This window comes from Rhamphochromis sp. 'chilingali', assembly GCF_963969265.1.
Source record: "Rhamphochromis sp. 'chilingali' genome assembly, chromosome: 20".
In the NCBI taxonomy this organism is placed as follows: Eukaryota; Metazoa; Chordata; class Actinopteri; order Cichliformes; family Cichlidae; genus Rhamphochromis; species Rhamphochromis sp. 'chilingali'.
Window position 1 is genome coordinate 7952476 of NC_137947.1, and position 16855 is coordinate 7969330.

The 16855-nt window shown below is 40.7% G+C and overlaps 2 protein-coding genes across 3 annotated transcripts; one reads left to right on the forward strand and one right to left on the reverse strand.

The window, feature by feature from the left end:
• Positions 1-185: 185 nt before the first annotated feature.
• neurog3 (neurogenin 3) lies at positions 186-1217 on the reverse strand (the record flags this gene model as incomplete). Its single annotated transcript, XM_080869480.1, has 2 exons — positions 1124-1217; positions 186-825 (listed from the first exon to the last, which is right to left on the reverse strand). The coding sequence occupies exon 2, from the start codon at positions 822-824 to the stop codon at positions 186-188; it is 639 nt and encodes a 212-aa protein (XP_080725606.1). The 5' UTR covers position 825; positions 1124-1217.
• A 4919-nt stretch (positions 1218-6136) lies between these two features.
• sgpl1 (sphingosine-1-phosphate lyase 1) lies at positions 6137-16438 on the forward strand. 2 transcript variants are annotated; one of them, XM_080868913.1, is made up of 14 exons: positions 6137-6400; positions 8887-9052; positions 9476-9543; positions 9843-9990; positions 10140-10219; positions 10451-10579; positions 10939-11027; positions 11126-11234; positions 11319-11417; positions 11505-11651; positions 13200-13438; positions 13536-13682; positions 13765-13885; positions 16130-16438. In XM_080868913.1, the coding sequence occupies exons 1-14, from the start codon at positions 6389-6391 to the stop codon at positions 16271-16273; spliced, it is 1698 nt and encodes a 565-aa protein (XP_080725039.1). In that variant the 5' UTR covers positions 6137-6388; the 3' UTR covers positions 16274-16438. The 2 variants fall into 2 exon arrangements, with proteins under 2 accessions (XP_080725039.1, XP_080725040.1); XM_080868914.1 differs by lacking the exon at positions 6137-6400 and adding an exon at positions 8282-8440.
• Positions 16439-16855: the final 417 nt, after the last annotated feature.

Here is a 16855-nt window from a genome sequence, read left to right on the forward strand (position 1 = left end):
TTTTTTTAAAAAAAAAAAAAAAAAAAAAAGCAAAACAAAAAACTTTAATTGCTTTTTAAGAATAAACACTGAACATGGGTAACTAATGTCTTTGGACCTGGTCTTAAGCGTAACCTCGCTAAAGCGGATGGGGAACTGCTGCTTGCACCCAAATGTCTTTATGTGAGATGGAGCGGTATAGAGAGTCAAAAGTGCCACATACTCGTCAGGTCATTGTCAGCACACAGGGACTTGAAACAAAAGGTAACGGGGATGGCGCTGGATTCTTCTCCTGGGAAGATTCTGCAGCTCATCTCATTAACAGCGGTGAGAGAGCTTCTGTGGCTAAAGTCAGCATTGGTCCCATAACCACATTCTGAAGGTGATGCTGAGTCCCATTCGGCAGATAAAACGCTTGCCGGGCTGCTCAGATCTGATGCCAGATAGTCCTGAGTGTGTGCGTGCTGGTCTGCCATCCGGAGAGTCTCGGTCAGAGCCCAGATGTAGTTGCGGGCAAATCGCAGAGTCTCGATCTTTGTTAGTTTCGCGTCTTCTGGCAAAGCCGGCAGGATGCTCCTCAGCGCGTCCAGGGCGGAGTTCAGATTATGCATGCGGTGGCGCTCTCTATCGTTCGCCTTCATCCTTCGCCTGCCCCGCTGCCCGGACTGCTCACATCTGTGTTTGGGGTTTTTCACTGAGGACACGTCTCGGGTAACAGTCGCTGGTTTTCGCGGGAGCTGTCCTCGTGAGTCTCCTGAAGTGTCACCGGCTTCGTTCACTCGGTTGCGCAGTGTTGGAGAAAACCCGCGCAGGGCGTCGGGGACGCAGATTACTTTAGGATACATCCTGTGGCGACGAAGAAGATGAAAATAATCAAAAGTGATGCCAATGAGACAGCTTGGCTATAAAGAGAAAGAGAAACTCCAAATGATGCCCTGAGATGTGCCACAAACCCTGGAAATCACGTTTCCCATTTTTTCTACGAGACTGAAACGTGTATCTACACCCCGAGTTCGTTAAATGTTTTAACTGATTAAAAATAACAACGCAACTGCACCAGTAACTAGAAATGAAATATCTGAAAAACATTAAAGGACATATTTTAAAAATAAATAAATAAACTTCTGAGTGTAGTCGCACTTACGTTTGCAGGCCTGCTCCTGACAGGCGAAGCTGGGATAAAGACGTAGTCCGCTCTTGTAGCTGGAGGCAGCAGACAGTGTATATGTGCAGGTGACAGTGAGGGATGGATGCGCATCTCTTGTCACTTTATATGGCCTTTATCTTATCTGTTTTTTGCACCGTGGACGCCTGAATCAACAGCGCTCGTCGAGTGGCCAATCAGCTTCCAGGCAGCGAGTCCTTCACCCTCTCCCTCATCCTTCAGTGTGCTTGCATTTCTTTGTGTATTCATTGTAATAGTTAATTAAATACATGTGGATGGCAAAGTGCCACGGATGTATGTCAGGCTAATAATACTCCTATTTTATGGACTAGGGTCATGTTTTTTTTCTTGGAGAAGGTAAACATTACGAGCCGATTTCCATAAGTTTGTCTGGGGGCAACAAACATGCAGCGTTCAGGATTGTGGTGGTCCTAAACTACCACTCTGGGAATCTTAATATATCTGTTTATTGCTTGTATTTATCATTATGCCAGCTATTCACTAATTTCCCTGTTTTGCTGGTCAAATGCTGGAGGTCCTGGTAGGAAAAGAAAACCAAAACATTTTGTGAGCTTTGCTTTGACCTCGGTTTAGTGAGGTCATGCGCTTGTTTCTGTCTAGTGAGATGCTGGTCTAGCAAAAAAAAAAAAAAAAGCTTGACACGAGACACAATATGGATCTTGTATATATGATGTGATACTCGATTACAGATTACCTTTAATTCCCATTAAAGCTTTCAAGGCTAGCTGTCTTCATCTTTATTGTTATAGTAAATCATAATGTGTTTATGAAAAGACTTTCGCAATGGTTGAAAAGTAAGCAACGTTTAGTTTTATGCGCAAAAGGTGGAACCGTATTCAATATTTGTATTGTGTTTAATTAAATATCACTGTACACAAAGTTTTATTTTGGAAATATTATCCGATCTCTATCCATAAGAGGTACTTGTAATGCCACATTTTACGCACTCAAAACATCGGCACATGCCCTGCAGAGCACATTATTGCCAGACTGGCTTCTAAAATCAGCTCCATGTGCACCAGAGTACGCTAAAAACCGAGATGAAGAAGAAAATGCAAAAGTTCTCTGCAGTTATTATTTTAATATTGTTTATTGTTAAAGATTGGGAGACTCTTTGCGATTCTGCGCACATCACACTACCTGGTAAGGCGGACGTTAAAAGAACTTTAAGCTCCTACAAGTTGGTCCTTACTTATTGCTTCGATGAGTCTTTTTTAAAGATTATTTTACCTCTTTGTTAGCTCAGAAAACCTTACCTATATTAAACAAGTGTTGTTTTTAAATGGCATATATTTGGATAAACATTTGCTTCTTGCGTTAGAGCGCAAAGCTCCGGTATTTGGATAAGACAATTACGCATGGAGCAAACTAAAAAAGGAGAGGTGGGAAGGTGAAATCCGCTGTGTAAATCGATGATACAAAGGGTCTTTTTGTGTTTCGCAACAATAAAAGCTCGTTTTCTTCTATAATGTGAGCCTGTGTCTGTGCGCTATGACATCTCCAAAAACTTGTCCAAGATCGCCACAATTCAGTGACGCGTTGCTATTTTCTAATAAAACTTTATTTTAACACATTAAAGATTAGAAAAAAGAGTCAACAGTGTGCAGATACGTTCTAGCCTGGGTAAGGGAGGAAAGGGAAGCGTGGCGGGGCTCAAGCATGATTTACAATTGCCAACAAAGGATCACAAAAAGCTCTCCTTAACTTTCTGTCTAAATATGTGTTTTGGGAACAATCTGATAACCATATGCTTTCAATAAACTGGACAAATATACTAGGGCGATAGGAGATGGTGCCTTGCTGTTATAAAAGGCCCGAAAAGTCTAAAGTAAACTGAATATTACCACTTTACAAATATTCATTGATGCCAAATCCATATTAGGATATCGTGGACAGGTGTGGGTTGAAGTTGTCAGTCTGTCTCCTTGATTTTTTATCAGTGTGCTGTAGTGTCCTGCTTGTTATGCAAAGTATAGGCAAACATAAGCGGCCAGTTGCTGTGGTAATGGTAGATATCGGAGCAGACTTGGTACGAAAAGTGATTTAACAATATTTAACAATAAACTAAGCAAGCTACCGAGCAGGTGATACCTGCCTGATGCTCCTGATTAATACTTCCTCTGCTACTTCACTTTACAGTCTCCTTTGCTTATTTATTAAACGAAATCTATTTATTATTATTTTAGCAAACAGAGGTACCAGGTGGGGCTTTATTTTCGTCTTCGGCTTTTTGTCTGAAGGACGTTTTGAGGGGGACAATCAAAGTCCAACAACTCGCTGACCAGATTGTTGTCATCCCAAACTAGCAGCGAAGCCATTCAATGTGCCCCCCTCCTCTTGTTCTTTCTAGCAAAGAGCTGCCGGGAGAGAAAAAAAGGAAAAGGAAACTTCTTCAAGAAAGGAAAAACATCTTAAAAACATTTAATTGCAACCCGGATGCCATATGTACACCTCTTGTGAGACCCCTCAACAATATGACTGCCTTTTAGAAAGTATGGAGTGCGCCTTTGGAGACGTGTGCGCTTTTGGAGAAGTGCGCGCGTCGTGACCAGCATGACCCCGAACACACTTTACACAAGAAGTAATTCACTTTTAATGTGCTTTGGAGTTTCCTTTCACAGGCAAGGCATTGTACCTCTCACCCCAGCTTTTGAAGACAGTGTACACCAATTATAGCGGAATAGGTGTCCTTTGGAGACAGTTTGTCTTTTTGTAAAGATTGGAGATTTTAAACACAAATAGGACGGTGGCTGCAAGTCGCCCCCTTTCACCCTCTAAACTACTACATAATGTTTTTTCTTTGTTTCTGATAGCTTATTTGCGAAACCTCGTGTTCATTAGCGGCTCTTTGTAGATAAAAAAGAGCAAATGTTGAATTTTCAGCGAAGGGATGGTAGCTTCAAGGGACATGTGACATTAAGGTTTTAATCAGTTATAAATGTTTGATTTAGACAGTAAAGATAACCTATTTATAAAAAGTTATTTCTGTTGGCGTTTTTAATTTATGAAGACTATTTTAGTCTTCTACAGAACACGTAAAGAAATATGGTGGATTTGCGCTTACCTGTCTGTCTGCTGGCAGGAACGTACCTGAATAAATCAAAAATATGATTTTATTTGCAGCGTTGTATATTAAGTAAGACAATAAAGAAATTATTTAATAAACTTGTAATTCAACAAACATATGTACTAATCGCCCAATTTCGTTCGCAACTCTAGTGAATCACAATGAACAGTTAACAAAAAAAGAAAGAAAAAAAAGTCAGTTCAGCTGAGTTGTTTGATGAAAGTACACAATCTAAAGGGTGAAAGCTTCCATATCAAAATCCCAAACAATTGTAATTAGCCTAAAAGCACAATTCTGGAGAAGTTTTCAAACCTGTCATATTTCAGGTTTAATTTGGGTTATTCGTATACATCATAGTATATATGATATATACACATAGTAAGATGCATGTAAAAAATTGACCCTGGCCAAGACTTTGTTCATAACAAGTGCCTATATTCAATTTTGAACAATAGATCTATTTAGAATATAAAAATTCCCATCGAACAGCAATAAATATATGATTGTTCCTTAATGAGTGTTTCAGAAAGCAGGGGGAATCTATTTTACTGGTATTACAGCACTCATTTTTAGAGGAAAAACATCTATTACCAGTAATATCATATCTTCTTTTACTTAAGAAATGAAAAAAGAACAGTCATAATAACTCAAATATGTTTTATTGAAAGTGAAAATGGCGAAAACATCATTCTGGAACAATTGGGAATTATCATATAAACATTTATAACCATTACATCCATTAAACACTGCTCAGTTCTGTATCATTAAAAAAATATCATCACTATCGTCTATAATGATTAATATAAACATTTTTTTAATAGTGTAACACTTAGAACACAAAACATAAAAGTTTCAGGTTTACCTCAGAACAGCCTCATTGCACAAGATTTGATAACACCTGTACCACAGGCTAAAATTTTAAAATGTTTGAATTTTGTATCTTTTGGGTCACTTTAGGGGAAAAAATAAATACATTTCAGGCTAAAAGAATTATATTTAGGATGTTTTTACTGGTTTTATATGACAAACAGATGAAGAGCTCAACTCTAAATGTGATAAAAGTGACGCACAGACTATCCAGGGCAATTTAACTACATGGACTTCAGTTACCACTACAACAACAAAAGAGCAAAACACATAATGTGTCTGGGTTATTGTGTTGGTTTAGCCTTATTCCACAAGTCAACCTAGTTTAATAACTTTTTATTCATGTTCTTTTAAGACGATCAATTTAATTTTATCAATAAAACGGCAGCTGTACAACTACTTTTTTAATTGTCTCCAAAAGAAGATATCCCACTCAAAAATAGTGTATTTAGATGTGCAGTTACAGTACCCGGCAGCTCTGCGGCGCTGTTTTCCCTTCTAGACAGAATTTCGTCTTGTTACACAAAATGCTAAATGAGGCGTTCACCGATGTTAAAATATGTATACTTTAAGTAGAATAAAAGTAAACGATTATGATCCAGTTGTAAACAAGAACGTGTCTATCAAGGAATGAGAGCCATTATCTGTCTTTATAATTATCTGAGAATCAGAGAATGTGACCCTTAGTAATATATGTTTTTAGATACCTTTGTTTTTAGGTTGCCAAAAAATTGATTGTTCTCCGCTGAACAAAACTGAAATGCCGAAATGATCTGAGCAATGCACAGTCATACATCTGAATAAATGTGGATAAATTAAGATTTATTACGAAAAGGTACTTTGTTGTCTGCTTGTCAAACATTTCTGGGGTAAAGGTCGAGGCGTAAATATTTCAATAAATACGATGGTTTCCATGGCATTACTGGACTCACATGACGGCAAATTGTCTTTTACGTGGCGTCTCTGAACGCAGCATTTCACATCCAGTTGTGGGTGTGAAAACGTGCGACGTTCCTGCGACTCGGAGAGAAGATCTACAAAGCACGCGGTGCCTGGTAGATTGGTAGATTTCACAGCGGCACAGCATCATCAGATCTACACATGCGCAGACCGCGTGCAGTTATACGCGAGTGTATTTGTGACTTCCTCAATCAGGGTTAGCTTGCTGCTGTGTTTGGTAGTAGCATGTAGATGAGAGCAGAGGACTCATAGCAAAGGCTGCTGGAGGTGACTTCCCCGAGAAGCAGGCTAAATAAAGGGAACTTTCGGTGACAGTTTGCCTCGAGAACATGGACTACTGGGTAGGTGTCTTTGTACTTTCTCTCCGTCTCACGTTACAGGCAGTGTAGCAGACGGGACAATGACAGTGCGGCTTCAGGACGCCCGAAGAAGCAGACTTGTTTATCAGTACTGAAGTGAGCTAATGGCCCGAGTTGTTTTCCTGTGAGGGATGCTCCGAGTCCACAAACACTGGCAGGCACTCTTGTTATGAGAGCTTCGTGTTACAGACATATGGTTGTTTTTCAGGAAACATTTAATCTTCATCGATACTTTTTGGCCCTGTTATAAAAAGATGGTATACAAGATGTAACTACAGGTTCATGGTGCACTTTTATTGGTTTAAAGTCTAATAAAATAAAATCCTTCCTCTTTGTGTGCGTGTTTTGCGGCTCATTCACTATTGTTTATTGTAGCTGCCTCTGTCTAAAAGTAGAAATCCTGTTCAACATAAACCTGCAGGAAGTTTAAACAAAGCACTACTCTTAGTAGTCCCACGGGAGAGTTGTTTAAGGTTGTGCAAGCAGTGCTTTTTTTTTCTTTCTTTCTAATTGAAGTAATCAGAGGCAGACAAAAGACATGGCAGCTGGTCTGAAACAGATCTGCTGTCCGGGCAGAAATCACTCTGAGCTCCTTCAGGTCATCACAGGAGAGAGAAGAATTATCTCAAGGGGGGAAAAAAACTAAACAAAAAACATACTTTTGATGTTGACCTAAATATCGTTTGATACTGTGGCAATCTGGAGGCTTTGTAGAGGTTTAAATAAAAAATTTCCAGACGCCACATCTGTAATTATTCTCCCCCCTCAGTGATCTCCTCATCTCTCTGAGCTTTGGTGATGTTTTAGCAAGCTGACTGTTTTTTCCTTCATGTATCCAGGAGCAACCACCTCACGCCCAGTATATTTCCACGAGAACATGACCTCCCATTTGAAACAACAAAAGGTCTCATTAGAAGAATAGTTAAATGTTGTATAGGGTGGGTTTGAGCAAAAGAATGGGTGTCCACTGTTCAACAAGGAGTAGCACGAAACTAGTACAAGAGGCTTTGTGTGAACCTGGTGTAGGTTTTCCTGAGGGGAAGCTGTGTGTGTGGGATCTGAGGCTGAAGTAGAGTCAAAAAAGGGAGTGATCTAATCTTTATTTATTTATTCATGTATTTATTTATTTGTTTAGTTGACAGATGTGTGACAGCAATCAAATGTGGGCGGTGTGCTAAATTACATGCCTGTCATGACTCAAGTCAAGCTTCCCATTCAACATATGTTAGTTGCTTATTTTCTGTTGCTTCAGTCAGCTCTTTGCAGCTGATCTTGCTAAACCTGTATGAGAACAGGCTGTCCAAAACAGGCAGGTATGGCAGCTGCTGTCTGGTCAGGGGGTAGGACTCCCATGGCTCACTAACAACCCTTTACCTAGGATTTAATTGGGGGGGGGCAACATCTTAGGTTGTTCTTTCACACAGTAAACGGCCTTTCCGTCGCACTAAGAGGACTCGCCTCATTGTGTTATTTTTGCTGTGGCAGAACAGATTGTGATTAGTTAAGATACTGCTGTTGAACCTTAAGCTTTCTTATTGCAGCTGAGGTGGCAAGTCCTCACGATCAAACTGCCTGCTGTTATGTTGTAAAAAGACTTTGTGAGGGAGATAATGCAAAGACAAATTTGCTGCGCTTATGCAATCCCATTGACGGGCACTTCACTGTGATTAAGGCTCACTTAGATCTCCTCGGGCTAAATCATTACATGCGCATTTGAACTGACAGGAAAGTATTCACCTGTGATCGTGCTTTGAAAGAGACGTAAATTATACCTCGTCGTAAATTTGTAGCTCAGTCTTTCCCGTCTCGTCTAATCCTGACTGATTACCTTAATGGGCTCGATGTGTTATGTGACTAGTGGGAGGAGTCTGCTTGTAGATCTACAGTTCGCTGAACGTGTTCTCTCACTTTCACCTGGTGTACCGAGTGTTGGCTGTCTCTTCACCTGACAGTCAGGAAAAGTGCCGAGTGCGTTTAAAGTGTGTGGGGGTGGGATCTGTAGGTCTGGCAATGTCTTCAAAAGTAAGTACTCGCACTTGAAAGATTAGTTACTTTCCCTTAAAGTAATTGGATGTGTTGTCAGTCACTGTCTTTGATGGTTTATGGCCTGACCTGCAGTGTTTTACTGGATGCCTGTACATCTGCTCCTATTGCACAGTCACAAGTCATGTGTCTTGTTTAAAAAAAAAAAAAAATTCAGATTAAGTGAGATGAAATTTAACTGTTACCTCATTTTGCAGGAAAGCAGTCATTATGCTGTCAAACAGTGACTAACTTTCTCAATACATGGCACTCAGTGGTAGCTTCCCCATATCACCATAGTCGTGTAAGAGATCTGTATCACAGGAAACATGAGTGCTGTTGACTGAATAGTTTGAGCCTTCTGTAAATCCAGATTGTTGTTAGAGAAAAGCTGATGGTTGCTCTGCACTTCTCTTGTAATGCATATTGTGTGTCTCTATGTCCAGAGTGCCTTGGAGGTGTATAAGGAGATGGTGCTGCTGTATTTGGAGGAGGGCCGGCAGCAGGTGAACTCGCGCTGTGCCCATCTGGAGCCGTGGCAGATCATCGGAGTGACAGTGATCACCACAGTGGGAGCACTATGGGTCAAAGGCTTCCTCTTCCAGCAAGAAAGTAATCTTTCACACAATAAGAATGGGTCCAAAGTAGGCCTGCTAGAGTCTTTGAGACTTGAGATAACGCATGTAATCAGCTAACCATCTGCTAATGTAGTGCACACTATCTGGAATTGCGGCACAACCGAGCAAAGCCATCATTTGTCTCGACTTTATAGATCTTCCAATGAATCGGTGCTTAAATTCCTCAGCGAGTAGGTCAGAGCCAGCCATCTGTAGCTCTCTGAGAGGGAAAGGTCAGAGTGTGGCTTCTTGGTAAAAATCTAGCTCTTTAGTGTGTTTGCGAGCAGAGTGAAAGGGGCTCGTGACTACGCCTTCCCTTAACGTATGATTATGGGTCACAGTCAGCTGCTTAATATTTGTGGATGCATGCATGCTAACATTTCACCACAGCTGCTGCCTTGTGTTTTCTGGTTAATAGGTCTGACATCACGAATCAAGAAGCAGTGCTTTAGACTCATCAGAAAAATACCCTTCGTTGGCGGGGCAGTAAGTATCAGTGGTAAATCTCTTCCCTTTTTTATTTTCCCCCCTTCTGGTGTGTGCTGACGAGTGTCTGGGGTTATTATGAGTCATTCTTGGATGACTGCATATCAAAGTCATGGAGGGGGATGGGTGGGAATGACAGACCTTTGGCACGATTAAGATGATGCTCTGGTGATAACATGTGGTTACTTCTGTTCAGTCAGCAATACTGTTACTTCTCCTATATCCATTTTAGGTTATGGGTTACGTTACTCTACTGCTGTTTGTGCCTGTAAAGTAACTCTGTCCTCTCTTTGTATCAGATCCAGAGCCAGCTGAACAAGGCTTTGGATGACATGTCTGCTAGTCTATTTACCCTCAAGGAGGGGATGAGCTACACCACAGAGCTTCCCTCCAAAGGTCTCTCTCAGGCCAAAGTAATGGAGAAAATCAAGGAGTACGACACCCTGAGTAAGTCCTCATTCAGCCCTGAGATTCCTGCTTCTTTATCAGTATTTCTAATCTTCATTGCTGATAAGAAAACTTGTCTACTTATCTTTCAAAAGGATAATATCTTTGAGAAAGCCAGTGGTTTCTCAAGACTCAATCTTTTGTTGCAGATGAGGTGAAGTGGGATAAGGGATTGGTTTCTGGGGCAGTGTACTGGGGTGATGAGTCACTGACCAACCTCCTAGTGAAGGTATGCATCTCTGTATACATTTGCAGATTTTGGCATTCCAAGCATTAATGGCCAGGGTCAAGCTTGAATACATTTTGGAGTTTTTACAGTAACAAAGTAATTTTTTTTGATTTCATTTCCTGGTCGGTCCTTTCGATGACATTGGTTTCACCCTGGTTTGAGGTTTGCAGTTTATGCAACACTTTACTACTTTTGTCATTCATTTGTTTGTTTGTTTGGGGTTATTTTTAGGTATATGGGGATTTTGCATGGAGCAATCCACTCCACCCAGACATTTTTCCTGGCGTACGGAAGATGGAAGCAGAGGTTGTCAGAATGGCTTGCACACTCTTCCATGGTGGGCCTAACTCCTGTGGCACAGTAAGTCACCATACAGTAGACACTTGCAAGAAAAGGATTTTCTTTATCGGCAGGATTTCCGTCACAGTTATACAATAATAATAATAGACAGGGACAATTTAAAACCCACTTCTAGTCTAGTCTCCTTAATAGAAATACAAAGAAATAAAATTGCAGTTTGTGTTGTAACTCAAAGTCATGAAAAGTTATAATGAGACTTTGCTGAATATCTGACCACTTTTATGATCAGTGAAGAAATTCTGGTGATCCCAAAGATTTCTTTTTTGCAACTCTGTTATCAGACCGATGCACAAACCTTTATCCCTACATTTAGAAAAGGTGGACTGAATTTGTCTTATCCTTGCCGCTCCTTTGTGCAGGTCACTTCAGGAGGAACCGAGAGCATACTGATGGCCTGCAAAGCATACAGAGACATCGCATACGAGCGAGGCGTCAAACACCCTGAAATGTAAGCCGAGCTTTACAGGACACAGGGTCCGTGTCAAGGCTTGTTCCTGCCAGAGAAAGTCATGAAATCATTTTCGTGTCCTGCTTTTGTTTCCGCAGCCTTGCACCTGTGAGCGTCCACGCAGCTTTTGACAAAGCGGCACATTATTTTGGGATGAAGCTGGTTCACATTCCTCTCGACAAGAAAACTATGAAAGTGGATGTGAAGGTGAGCGAGAACACGCGTAGACAGCATGTGCTGACTTCTGTTTCCAGGCATTATTTATTCCAGTGTTGTTTGTTCTCTTTCAAGGCCATGAGGAGAGCCATCAGCAAGAACACAGCCATGCTTGTCTGCTCAGCTCCCCAGTTTCCTCATGGAATCATAGATCCCATTGAGGAAGTAGCCAAGGTTAGAAGTGCACCATTTTTTTTTATATGTACTGTTGACAAAAACTGGGAAGTCAAATCCCTCACACTTTCTCTCGATGTGTTGCAGCTGGCTGTACGCTACAACATCCCGATGCATGTGGATGCCTGTCTGGGTGGTTTTCTTATTGTGTTCATGGCCAAGGCTGGTTACCCACTCGCCCCATTTGACTTCAGGGTAAAAGGTGTTACCAGCATCTCTGCAGACACACACAAGGTAAGGAGTGGCTGAACAGCCTTCAGATCAAATCTTTCTAGAACAATATACATGTGTGTGTATATTAGAGATGGACCGATCCGATATTACGTATCGGTATCGGTCCGATACTGACCTAAATTACTGGATCGGATATCGGAGAAAAATAAAAAATGTAATCCGATCCATTAAATATCACGAAAGCACCTCACAAAACTTGCAACACGCCGTAACTCACCTCAGAACGTTAGCACGTCGGAGCAGTATGCATCACGTGATAGAGCGGCTGTGGCATGCGGGACCTGTCGGTGGTCTGGATAGCATGTGGAGTTTCGCTAGCAACCCGGCATTTCATCTCCGACAAAGTTATCCCCGAGAGAAGTAAAGCAAGTGTGTAAGTCCATCTCTGAATGTTTGTAAAGCATTCCTGCGTTAAGCTTAACAAACGACTGCCTCTTCTTGCTGCTACTTCAATCATGAAACTGCTTAACGATCAGCTGATCGGCTTTTCTGTCGGGAGTCCGTGTCTCTAGTTTGCTTTTGGCCCACTTTGCACCAGAAAGAGGAAACCAGCGGCTGAACAACAGCAGCACGTTTAAGCTTGATCAGCTGTTGTTAGAATGTATTTAATATTACTTTCTACACCAGGATCTTTTTCTACGTAGCTGACGCTGGTAACTGTGCAGGGGCGGATCTAGCAAAGTTTAGCCAGGGGGGCCGATAGGGCATGAACAGGGAAAAGGGGGCACAAAGACATACTTTTCTTTCTTATTCTCATTTAAAATGTCGAGCTTTTAATAAATAATTATCTGACACCCAAAGTTTTAATTTGATGTAAAATGAATAGAAGTCAATTACTGTATATAGTAACTATTAAGTCTAATATATATACCCTAGTAAGCTATAGTACTTTTTCCTTTGGGAAGGTACCATCTGTGCAGTCTGCAATTTTGTTGAAGAAAGATGTTGAATCTATTTAATATTTCTTGAAAAATAATTGATTTCTGTGCATTTTTTTTCACACTGCATCAAATTAAGGTTGATTACGTCGATTAAGCATCATGAGGTGGAGCGTGAGGGGTGGTTCCCTATTTTTTATTTATTTATTTTTGTTGTTGCTGGGAGTTGGAACCCTATTAGTTAGGTTGCTTAATATTTATGCTAAGTACTCTTTAAAATACCAGAATAGGGAGGATGGTGTAGGTTTAAGTTTATTAGATTGATCAGTATTGCTGAACTATGAAATATTTTTTTTTTGCATATAGGTATAACAGAATAGCTTTAGTGTAGTTGTTGTTTTAAACTTGAGTATGAACTTATACAAAATGCAGCAAGATATTTTAAAAAAACAGTTTTGTTGATTAAAAAACATTATATCGGATTCATATCGGTATCGGCAGATATCCAAATTTATGATATCGGTATCGGTATCGGACATAAAAAAGTGGTATCGTGCCATCTCTAGTGTATATATACATACCACACATAGAACAATCTATGTGTGGTATGTACAGGGATATGCTTGTTTTAATTCTGCACCTTGTGTGCATGTGTTACGTTTCTCTCCAGTATGGCTACGCCCCCAAAGGTTCCTCAGTGATCCTCTACAGCGATAAAAAGTACCGTCAGTACCAATACTTTGTAGCTGCTGACTGGCAAGGGGGGATCTATGCCTCACCCTCTATAGCGGGCTCAAGGCCAGGAGGAATCATCGCCGCCTGCTGGGCGACCATGATGTATATGGGAGAGAACGGCTACGTAGACGCCACCAAGAAGATCGTCAGCACAGCTCACAAGATCAAAACAGAGTAAGACACAGACTTGTTACACTGAACATAATAAATTACAGAGTCTGTAATTTATTATCTTCTTTAAAATTCTTCTGTCTTCTTCTCTGTTTGTCAGAATCCGCAAGATTAAAGGGGTGTTTGTGTTTGGGGATCCGGAGGTGTCGGTGGTGGCCATCGGCTCGGATGATTTTGATATTTTCCGTCTGTCTAACGCACTGACGTCAAAGGGCTGGAATCTGAACACATTGCAGTACCCGTCCAGGTAGATGTAAAACAAACGATAACGTCTCAGTAAATGTGATGGCATGATAAATATTTACACCTCACAATCGTTGCTTTCACAGCATCCACATTTGCTGCACAGTTTTGCACACTCAGCCAGGGGTCGCTGATCACTTTATTCGTGATGTCAAAGAGCAGGTCGCCATCATCATGAAGAACCCCAAAGAGAAAACTACAGGAATGGTGAGTTTGGTTTACTTATCTACATAGTCATCATTAACATGTGGGTTTTTTAAGAAGTTTAAATAACACAAAGACACCAATCTTTCTTTATCATTACATCACAGTTTTGCTGTGATGATCCATGACAGGATGTTGTAATCCTATTGTAATGACAGGGTCACAGTCTGAGCCTACTGCATATAGATAAATTCATACCTTATTCAGCTACTTCACCTGACTTTGGACTGTAGGAGGAAACCAAGGGAGATTACATATTACTGTAGATCCAAACTATACCTTTATCATTCAAATCAAGCTGACTTCACCTTTGTAGTGCTCGCTAGTGTAGCCACTGGAGAGGAATCATGCTGAGTGCTGTGTATTTAGCTTTCTTTTCGGTTTAACATTCTGTGGGTATTTTGGGAAGGGAAGTGGCATTTTGCATTGTTGCTGTATAAAACCTTCGATTTGAGTCGACACAAGCAGCTATTTTGTGTGCCAGCTTTTAAACTCCACCCACGTGGGACAAGCAGCACTGTGCCCGACAGGTTTGTCAGCAGCGTAGTTAACACTGAGAACAGATCTTGCTGCAGATTAAGGTGAATTCCATATAACTAGAAGTTAGTTTCTGAAGTTTCATTTGTTCTTCAGTCAGTTCACTCATCACATTGGAGAGGTACAAGAGGTTATATGAATCCAAATGCAACAAAAGCAAACAAAAACAGTAACATCTGTGCTGCCATTTAACTGGAATTTTTTTATTAATGCAGCTAGAGCTGGGCGATATGAGATTTTTTCATATCACGATATGTTTTTTTCATTTCAGGCGATAACGATATCTATCACGATATAAGCCAAATAACTATATTTGTAAGATTTAAATGTGCCGTTGCTCACAAGTAAAATGTGAAATAATCAGCAGCTTGTTTTGATTTAAATATTTATTTCCCATAATAAGTTCAACAGGGTAGATGTACTTAAGGAACATGAGACTTTTTCAGATAAATAAAGGCAAATATTGCAAACTACACAAAAGGCAGCCACTAAAGCGTTTAAGTTTCAAAATAGAACAAACGAAACAGACTAAATTGTCAATTCCACTTAGAAACAAAATATTAATTCTAAAAATAAATCTTAGTTTGTTTTACAGAAGAACAGACAAAACTGACTAACTTTTGTCAATATCAAATAAACTGAGAACTAAAAGGAAATTCTCAATCTCTCCTTGTTGTATAGCTGAGCTTTTCAAACAGTTTTAACAGTTACTTTAGTCTGACAAAAGCCGAATGACGAATTAGCGCTTCCAGTCAGAGACTGAGGCTACGTCCACACGTACACGGGTATTTTTGAAAACGGAGATTTTCCGTTTTCGTTTTAAAAAATAATCCCGTCCACACATAAAGGCAGAAATGAAGGAAAACGCTGCTATGAACATGCCAAAGCAGCAGGTGGCGCTAGATTCCTAACCGTGCAGAAATATTGGCCAATCAGAAGTCTAGAAGCCTCGGTGGGAAAACGTAAACAAAGCTGGGGCATAGAAGCAGAACAGAGTCGTGTGTGTGGACGGACAGTAACTGTGTGTATATGTAAGCATTTAAACACTGCAGAGAGTAGAATTAACAGTATTGTAGAAGTTAATTTCACCGAAACAATAACGTGGCGCAGTGTGACGCATGCACCGGTTTATTGTATTTCCAGACTTGCTTTCGGCACAATTTACAGTGCACGCTACTCTGTTTTTTGTCAGACTTGAAATAGCCGAAATACCTTCACACTACGGAGCTTCTATGGCTCTTCCGTTCGACAATCTGTCCGACATTGGAACCATCATCTGTTTTCTCTTCGGTCACGCTCGGTTGATTTTTCTAGTCGGCACACTCATTTCCTCCATTACCCGCTGGCTGCTTCCCAAACAAACACACGTGCGGCTTGGCACTTGTGCTGTACGTAACAAGTCACGCGACGTGACGCTGCGGCTGTGATTGGTTCGGCTCTGCGCTACTTAGTTTGGATTGGCTGACCTTTTTTTTTTTTTTTTTTTTTTTTTTTTTTTTGAGGACAAGAGCGGCGAGGTCTATCGCGATAGCTTAATTTCTCTATCGAGTAAAAGTTATATCGCGATACATATCGTTATCGTTCTATCGCCCAGCTCTAAATGCAGCTGCCTTCTGCGTCTGAAAGTATATAGCTAAGAGAAAACCTGTTTTAGGAGACGGATGATGTGTCTGGATGTTTGTAAGCTCACTTATGTTCCTGCTCTTGCAGGGAGCGATCTACGGCATGGCCCAGGCCATCCCAGATAGATCCCTGGTCACGGAGATCTCCCGAGGTTTCTTGGACTGTCTCTACAGCACTGAGGTGACCAAGTCAAACATCAGCCACATGAATGGCAACGGCAAAGCCCACTGAAAAGGGATTGGTCCCTCCTGGCCCGACAACACTGCATGCAGGGAAACGCTCTCGCCTCCTCCCAGAGCTCTGATTTTTAAATCGTTCAACGGTTGCCTTATCTTGCATACCTGCACCATATATATATATATATATATATATATATATATATATATAAAAACCAAACATCTGCAGCAATCTTTGAAGCACAAGCCATTGTCATTCTAATCAGCCTAGAGGGAAATTCCTTGTAACACTGCGCCTAAATGGTACAGAGAAGACATGACTGGGTCCAAACGAGTTTTAACCTCTGATTTGATTTTAAATTATGTAGAGGAAATGTGTTTGTTTTTTCTGTTTTACATTTCATTTCGATTTTAGCTTTCATTTAATACACGTCTGTCATGATATCTACTGATTGCATAGTAAAACCTTTCAGTTTTTTTAAAATACCAGAACATTTCAATGCCGTCACCGCTTCACTTCACTGTCCACGACGACTTTGCAAAAACAAACTACTCGAAAGCTCAAAATGTGCTAGAATCGCTGTGCTGCCTGTAGCTTATAAACTGATGCACTGCTCTGAACTGGCTGTACATGCCT